This window comes from Ixodes scapularis, unplaced genomic scaffold, assembly GCF_016920785.2.
Source record: "Ixodes scapularis isolate PalLabHiFi unplaced genomic scaffold, ASM1692078v2 PGA_scaffold13__105_contigs__length_92229423, whole genome shotgun sequence".
Classification (NCBI taxonomy): Eukaryota; Metazoa; Arthropoda; class Arachnida; order Ixodida; family Ixodidae; genus Ixodes; species Ixodes scapularis.
The window spans coordinates 22059171-22068451 of record NW_024609839.1 but is presented as its reverse complement, the minus strand read 5'-3'; the positions used below and the strand labels follow the sequence as shown (position 1 = coordinate 22068451).

General features: G+C 45.7%; 1 protein-coding gene across 1 annotated transcript in view; it reads right to left on the bottom strand.

The window, feature by feature from the left end:
* Positions 1 to 478: 478 nt before the first annotated feature.
* LOC120848084 (neprilysin-1-like) overlaps positions 479 to 9281 on the bottom strand; it is a 115723-nt gene continuing 106920 nt past the window's right edge. The window contains exon 20 of the mRNA XM_040220011.1: positions 479 to 578. Coding sequence (XP_040075945.1) covers positions 479 to 578 — 100 coding nt within the window. The remainder of the gene's footprint in view (positions 579 to 9281) is intronic.

Genomic DNA, 9281 nt, shown 5'->3' with positions numbered 1-9281 from the left:
CAAATTGCTGAATTACGGAGCGAAAACATGATTTTTGCGCAATATGCAGAGGTCTACGCGAGTACCGAGTCAACGATACAGTATTGTACACATGCGGCTATGTAGTCGCGTCAATTTACACCGAAACCTAGGTTCGTTAGAAAACCTTGGCACATCGGTATGTAGTCGCGACTATGTAGTCGCGACTATGTAGTCGCGACTATGTAGTCGCGTCAATTTACACCGAAACCTAGGTTCGTTAGAAAACCTTGGCACATCGGTTCACATGTAAACGTCTACATATAAAATTCATTGATCGAACTTTAGTCTGTAATCTTCGCACACGGTGAGCTTAAAACGAACCGTTTCAGAAATATCACTGAGAGCATTGAAGTCAAAATAGTTTGAGGACGTGCAGCTTTTATTATTTTTATGAATATAAGCGAACTTTATTCACATAACTAGCTTGCATTTTACCGAAATGCACACACCGGGGTTTTCACCAGAACACACATCTCTTCGGTATGTTCATCGGAGTACCTGCAGCGCATTTAAATGCCTTTGAAAATGCTTTGTCGTTTTGAATTGCGGTGTTAACCCTGCAAAAAACATAACAAAAAACAATGGATTTGATAATGCGAAGGTGCAAAGGAGCTGGAAAAGAATGACGATAATAATCACTGGAGAAGGGGAACGAGTGGAAAAATCGACAAACACAAATCTTCAAACACAGCTAGGTGACTGGTGAACTACCGGAGATTTGTGCTTGTTCTTTCTCCCACCTGTTCTCCTTCTTCAGAGATTATTAACGTCATAATAGAGATGTCGATGACGGCATTGGAGTATTATAACTTCAATATGCGTTTACATGGTTGAGATGTTGAAAATATAGTTTGCTTTTTATATTAGAATATTGATCTCTGCTTGAGTACTCAAGATGTAGGATTAAGCAGGAATTATAATAGTGGAATTATTGGGCGGGGCATAGTCGTAGCAATATAGATGTAATCAATATACTTTCGACATTTACCGCGTTCCTCCATTAGTCAAGCTTGTAACGTTGCCTTTCATCCCGTAAAATTTAAAATCGATTAAAGCATCAACAACACGAGATGAGTAGTTGTAAATGAACAGCATTGATGCATAATAAATGTAATGCTTAGGCGAATCGTTTTATACGGCCAATACATTTGAACAAGCCACGCTGTTACAGACGAGCACACGCGTGTAGGCACGCGAACACTTCAAAAGTTTGATTTTGCTTTGATTTGATTGGTTTATTTTCATGAGATTCATGAGCACAGCCATTAATAAAACACTATGGATCTTCTAGGGTGCCTTCATGTGCGCTTCGCATAGAGTGATGCCAACTGCCTGTTTCCCTTTCCCACACCCTCGTCCACTGCCATTTTGTCCCTCATTGTTTCCCCGTGTGCCAGAAAGTGGCCTTTGTGTCCATCGGTCCTCCCATCCGAGGGGGGAAATGCTAATCCTCCCTCCGTGGGTTCCACAACGCTGCTCCGAACTTGTGAGATAAGGTGCTTGTTTCCGGGAGGGTTCTAAGCCCCCAGATTCTCGCCGAGGACCAAAATGGCGGCTAGTTTGTCGGCGAGTGGTATTACAAAGGGTGGCATCACCCTAGCAAAGCGCACATGAAGGCTCCCTAGGATCTTCAACGGGCTAGTCCAGAACAAAGGTGGCGCGTGTTTTTTTATGAAATTTGCGCTTCGCGTTTCGGGAAAAGTTAACATCGTCTTTGAATAAAACACAGGCGTTCCCAAGTTGTCTCTGATTTTTAATTCGTCAACGGCTAAAATAAGACTAGCTTCAGCGGTGTTCTCGGATGAACGGATTTTCGGTTGTAGAACTTTGAGGGAAAATCTTTGATGCAGTACAATTCAATTACTAAATTCCTGGAATATTGCCTATTTGACAGCAGCGTCGCAGTATGAATAGTCGTGATTGGCCACATACGATCGACGAGTTGTGCGGTCTACAGCTCCTAGATAACCAGGCCGTAGCGCAGGACAGCTTTACGTGACCTACGCCACGCTGTGGCGTAGGTCGTAGGAGGACAGCGGTGAGGGGAGGGGGGGGGGGGGGGGGGGGGGACGCAGATTGAAGGAGAGTTCTGCGCCAGCGTTCGGAGAGGACTCATCGACTAAACGCGACTATGGTTCAATTTGTGTTTTCGGTGGCCTTTGGCAGAAGACATAAAAGTTGCAGCATTTCGGATTTGTTAATCTATGAGATTCTGGTACAGGCAAGGGCGAAGGACTATCTTCTCAGAGACGGCCAGAAAAAAACAATCATGAGCCATTCCACCCTTTGAAGGTGGATGACCAACGTAGCTGTTTAGCACACGACACAGACCCGCCCCGAGGAGCCGAAGGAAACTAGACACGCATGACGGGACCGCCACCCCGGGAGAGCGGAAGGAAAGCAAACTAGACACAAGCGCTTAGAATGACGATAACGACAGTGCGGTGCGAGCGTAGACATGGCTCACGCGGGTCGCACAGCGGCAAATTTTGAGAAACTTTTATTTTCTACCTGAGATCCTACTGATTTTGAAAATGCTGCCTAAGGATGGTCTATTCATATCAATAGGTCTATTCATACTGAATAGACCTATTGATAAATTACCCAAGCTTCAGGGAGAATACAGGAAATGGTTTTCTACTCGCCGAACGCGCCGGCGTCTGCTGGAGTAAAGCGGGTTTCACATGCAGCAATTTTGGCCTTAGAGCGGCGCCATTTCTGTCGTCCCGGCGCTCTGGCCGGCGCGGTTCCATCCGGTTGGATATTTTTCGTCGCGGCAGAGCGGCAGCTTCCGCGCTGGCCACTCACAGCGCGGCGGCAAATCACGTGACTGGAAAAGAAACATTGCGGGAAAGCTGGCGCATAGGACGGCGGCGTTTTCACGTTCCTGAAGCGGGCGACAAACAGAGAAAGTACGCAAGTGACTGGTTTGCGGTTTCTTTTTTCTGGCTGGTCGAGATTCTTTGCTTCAGCAGTCGCGTCGCAACTGTTCAGGAGATCATGGAGGAGGGGGATTTCTGTCCCCTCCCTCTGAATTTCTTTTCTCAATGAACTACGGGGCTCTTTTTTACTTTTCTCGCCTGAGTACCAACTGTAGCGAGTGCAGGAGACGCTAATCGGAAGGGGCTTATGCGAGCGCTAGTGAGAAAAACAAAAGAAGAATATCTGAACGACATTGACGTGTCGTTTCCAACACAGGTCGTCACACCAAGAAAGGCGAAATGTATCGTGCCCAGTTCATTGAACTGCTTATCAGTGAAGTGTCGGAGCGTCGGTTTCTTTGGGACGCGAAGCTCACAGAATTTAGGAACATCTGCTTGCTGCAAGCAACAGGCGCCATCACAGCAGCAGAAAACGCTCATGTGAAATGAAACCTCGCGATCTGTATCGCCTCGGCGTTAGCGACAGTGATTTCGGCCGCGGAATCGCTGCGTGTGAAACCCGCCTAATGATTTAAAGCGAAAGCCTTAAACAAAAGGCATCTTGCACGCGCGTTCATCAACGCTTTATTTTGGTTATCTACTTCGAATCTTTCATAGGGAGAAGGCGTGCGAGTGCAGCGCGTGCACACGAAAAATCCACGGAACCCTAGCCATATACAGCTTTGCTCTAAGATATATATATATATATATATATATATATATATATAAGGGGCGAAAGTGAAGAAGACAGACGAGGACATGAAGAGAAGGAGGACGAAGCACGGACAGTAAGAAAAGGACAACGGTTGGAACGCTCGTAACATTTTGGTGGCACCGGCGGCATGTTCAGCATGAACGCCCGCTCCTAGCCTGCAAATCCAGAGCCAAATTGGGAGCGACTCACCGAACAGCTTTACGATCGGTTGGTGAAGAAGAACTCGACTGACGCTGTAAATTTACTTGCACAGTTCGACGATCGCCTTGCACCTCGCATTGCGAACGTGGAGCAGACTTTACATCAACAAGTCACCGATGTACATCAACACCTCTCCTCTGTACATACTCGACTGGAGCACCTGGAACAGGCCCTACAAACTGGTACGCGACCAGAAGGTTCGGATGACCCTTCCGCCAACCAGGAAGCAGAGGCAATCCGCCATTCCAGAAACAATGAGCACGAGAGACAAGCAGAAATAGCTCCATCGGATTCCGGCGCAAAGCGGCTCAAACGCCCGACGTTGGATGGTCTTGGCTCCTGGAGGGCGTTCATCGTGCAATTCGAAACGGTGGCTCGACACAATGGCTGGGACTCCCCTGGCAAGGCTGCTGCTTTAGTCACCCAGCTACGTGGAAAAGCGGCAGAGTCCCTCGAGTGTATTCCGGATTAAAGTCGAACTACATATGAACATCTGTTGCAACCTCTGAACTTTCGATTTAATTATGCGTATCTTCAACAGCTACACCTAACGACACTCAAAACATATCGCCTTGAGGAACTGCGAACGCTGCCTCAACGAGGAAGACACCGGACTTTGACAGCTCATGTCAGTCAGCTCAAACCTCATGTGACACGCGATTTTGGTCGGGTCGGACAGTTCCTTAGATGGGGGCAATTGCAACGGGCGAAAGTAAAGAAGTCCAACGGGGAAATGAAGAGAAGGAGGACCAAGTACGGTCAGTAAGAAAGGGACAACGGCTGGAACGCCCGTAACAATATGTATATATACATTTTTTTTTTTTTTATTCTTACACATTTCTTCAAGAAAAACCGTGAAAGCTACACTAATGCGGTTTGTGCAGGTCGGTTATACGGCCAGGCGGACATTATGTGGGTGGCTAATCTTTGCGATAAGTCGGCTAATTAATTAAAATTCGTTAATTACCTTTTGAATTAGTGAAAATGGACATGTAGTTCGAATTAAAAACTTGCTGAGCATCATCGAAAACCCGTATATCAACTATTTTTAGCAGGATATAACGCCGGGGCAGCATTTTACGGCGTTCTTTACGAACGCTCCGTTTGGATGCGTTACCAGATTTCGGTTTCTTATCGGAGCGCATCTTTGCGCCCGCACCCCTGCTCCCTGGTGGTCGCGGCGCGAAACAACCCCCTCGCCACCCTTGTACAATGGAGGGAAATAGGGCGCACGTGCGTTGCGCGTCTCGGCCACTGGGGAGCAGGACCGCGGGCGCGGTGACGCGCTCCGATAAGAAACCGAAATCTAGAAACGCGTCCAAATGGAACGCTTTTACGGAACGCCATAAAATGCTTCCCCGGCGTTATTTCCTTCCAAATATAGTTTATTTAGTGGTTTTCGATGATGCTCTACAAGTTTCTAATTGAAACCATACGTTTAATTTCAGTAATTAAAAAGTTAATTAACGAATCTTAATTAATTAGCCGACTTATTGCAAAGATTAGCCACCCACATTATGTCCGCCTAACCGTATAACCGATCTGCACAAACTGCATTAGTGTAGCTTTCCCGTTTTTTTTAAACAAATGTGTATTAATAAAAAAACACCGTGTGTATATATATAGGTGAAGTAATGTAAATACAAAAAGATGGACCGGGAGAAGTTAATAAGCCAAAGGTGCGTAGTGTCGGAGTTACTAGCGAGTTTTAGTAGACCGTGTTTCCTCCTCCACTAAGCCGCTCCGCTACCCGGAACTCTACAGCCAAGACCACCGGCGCGCAGGCGCAGTGGCGGTTTCTTCGTAGCGGGGGGCAAGCGGAGGGAGAAACATGGTCTACTAAAACTACCTACTAATTCGAAGTTTCTTACGACGTTTCGAGCGGGGACCGCTCTTCATCAGGTAGCGAGTGTACAGCCTGTGAATATTTATATACCCTAAAAAAGTAGGAAATGAAAACAACGTTGTCAAAAATATAGTAGGTCACACAGAAAGGGAAAGAAACCAAAACTTGCAAATGCAAATGAAAAAAAAATGATAATAAAAAAAAGACGGTTGGAGAAAAAATTATTTACGCTCGCACAAAAAAAAAAAAAAACGGTTAGCGGAGAGATTATTTACGCTCGCACAAAAAAAGCGCAAATAAAAAGTTTTTGAAAGTTTCTGGTTGGGAAGGGGTGGCTCGTCTTCAAAGCAGATATAGGTCACGTGACCACCGACGCGCCCAAATCCCAAGACATACCTTTGTGCTAGAAGATCGAAGTTTGAGGTGGATTAAAACTTTGGGGGATTTTTTTCATGAATAAGGAGTGGTAGAATGTAACAGTCTATGCCTGCCAGAGATTAACAGCTTGAGTCGCATTTATCTGTTTTGCAGGTTCTCTTCTGACTTGAACGTATTAGGATGTGGTTTAAATATCGATTGTTAAGTTTGAAGATCTCCTAGTGCCTTCAGCGTGTGCATCTCGAGAAGCTCAAGGACAGAGAGGATCAGCTCTCCAGCGAGCCAGCTGGAAACTAAACAGCCTTTCCGGACTTTCATTAATGCCCTGGTTGAAGGTATTAAACTTATAAATAAAATATGATTCCTTTTGCACTCTTTCAATCTTTTTGCTGAAGCCTGATTCCAAAATTACAACAGAAATGTGCTTGATTGAGTTATTAGAAAAAGACAGGTGCTTTGAGAGCATTTGGGCGTGATATTTGTGGTTGTTAAAGCGTAGTCTGAAAGCCAGATTAGTCTGTCCGACGTACTGGTTGTTACGGACATTGCAGTGCAGGAGATAAATCACGTTTGACGTGCCGCAATCGGCTGTACAACACTAGAGCGCACGACACTAGAGCGCCGACATTTGCGCGCGTGTCATTAGAGCGCCCGTCACGAGAGCGCACAACCAGTCCAACGTGGGTGGCCCGAACCGACGGACCACTTGTTCGGACATCGCGTGTTTTACCGCGCGGGAGGGAGGAGGAGGAGAAGAGGGTACAGATGAGGCATACCGTCCCCTCCGTACCCTCCCCTTTTCCTCCTCAAGAGCTCCCCCCTAATTCGGCATTACTGGCAGTTGTGAACATCTTTCATTTTTCACTTCGGAGCTTATTCCTGTGCTACAGTTCCATTTGTCTTTTTAGGAACTCATTTTCATAACCGGCATCTCCTAACATTTCCTACTGTCTTTTGACAGCTTGCGCGATGATGTGCACACATGATTTCTCCATAGCGTTCCTGATTAGTGATTTCACAACACCTGCTTTCACCGACTTAGCGTGGCAACGTTTCTTACTTAAAAACCGGTTTTGCTGCTATGTTTCCGTAGTTCCAGCAAAGACCACCCTCCATGTGAATACGCAAATCCATATAACAGCAATACTCCGTTGTCCGGCTGTTCTGCGGTGAACATAAACTCTGGAGCTGCACCCCTTACTGCCTGTTCAATGTGTAATACATACTTTTCCCGAAACGCGGAAATCACTATATCGTCAACCTATCTCGTTACAAAGCCTGTGCACACCGAACGGTCTGCCAACGCCTCAATGACCGTAGAGTACAAGTTGTTTAAGTATATTTCTGCTAGCATCGGAGCAACCGTTGCCTGCAAATACAAATCAAGAATGCAAAGAAAACTGTTTATCGCTACTCCTAATTTTGACTGAAAACTAAACAAATTCAAGTCCATGACCTCTCAAACTTGCTGCATTAGTCTTGCCTTCTTTAGAGATTAATTCTAGTCATTTTATGCCCATTGAAACAACTGAGCAGTCCTTTCCATAAAACCCCTCAAAGACATTGATGAGTTCATTTGAATCCTTCAGAAGGAGACTTCTCCAAATGAACCAGATTTCAGCCTCGTTGAGGAACCTCGAAACAGTGTTTCGCCATGTGCGGTTTTAATTAATTACTGTACGCAGGGGCATTTCCGGCTCGGGTTTATCAAGCATGATCATCATCCACCAGCTCGCCTACACACTCAACACCTTTGCGAATTTGCGATAGATCTTGGCGCATTGGTGCTGTGTCTCTGGAGGCATTTTTTACGGAAAAAAACTGACCTACGAATCCTATACAATCAATCCTTTAAATTTACTACCCGCGGCACTATCCTCGTGCAGATGTTCGTTGTGTAATCATGTCTAAAACTTTTATGTTCGAGTTGTTATTTCTCTTTGTGCTGCGGTTTTTTCTTCGATATTCAATAAATTTCTGAAATATTTGGTATTCGAATATTTCTGAATCAGAGCACTTTGGTTCGGCCCTAGAAGATTGGACTACTTTCTATGAACAAAGCTACGGTTCTGTAGAATGCAAAGAACGTACAAAGCGATAGACAAGTCTTTTTTCTTCGTTGACTCTTTTCTGAGACATGCATTGCCTTAAGGTTGTGTTCTATCAACAACAGAAGGTGACGTCGTCACCGTACTCGACGCGTCAACGAATTAAGATTTTGGAAAAAAGTTCTCAAATATATTTTGCAGATTTGCAGGGGAGCTTTTTCAGTGTCCGTCAAAAGATCTGCATCCGGTAAACTTGAGTTGAGCTTTCCTTCGATGAGTTTTTTACTGAGATTTTTTTGGCGGTGAGCTTTCTTCATAACGATTATGGACGTCACAATACTATTAAAAATTATGTGAGGGATGTTTAAATAGCCACGGAGCCCAAATGCTTGTCAAGAATAGACCAAATATAGCAAAACGGAAACCCAACTGCAGATAGTCCCGATGCCTACATGCCCAACCCCACTTCCCTGCCCCCTTTTCTTTCCGATGTCAGTAAACAATTGGATAGAAAGATTCGTATCTGTTTTATTTTTATTTTTTACTAAAGTCATATTCAATCAATCAAAAATCACCAACGCTCCGATAAGGAGAGTCGCACAATTTTGTTCTGTCTGTGGAGCCGCAGGTGCATTACATATTTTGCGGTGGTCGCTCACTGGGGTGCGCTCTCGTGTCGCGCGCTCAACTGGTCGTGCGCTCTCGTGTCGCGCGCTCAATTGGTCGTGCGCTCTCGTGTCGCGCGCTCAACTGGTCATGCGCTCTCGTGACGTGCGCTCTAGTGTCAAGCGCGCTACTGTCGCAGCGCCCTCGTGTCGCGCGCTCTAACGTCGGCGCTCTAGTGTCGCGCGCTCTAAAGGCGCTCTCCCGCCGCAATCGTAGCTACCCTTTATGTTCCACGTGAACTCTGAATTTGTGCTCGTGGCGTTCTTTGTTTCTAACATGTGCTTGCATACTTTACACCTCGAATTTTGGCATGGTCGGCAACCTAGGCTTTCGGGAGTGGTAGTTTCTGATTTTACTAAGACGTCCCGGAGATCCCTGCCACGTCGATAGACGACCCGAGGAGCGGCGGGAAAGATTTCTTAGAAGCGGTCGCTTTGTGACAGAAGATTGTAATTTTTGCTCAGTATGTTGTTGATGTTTGGAAG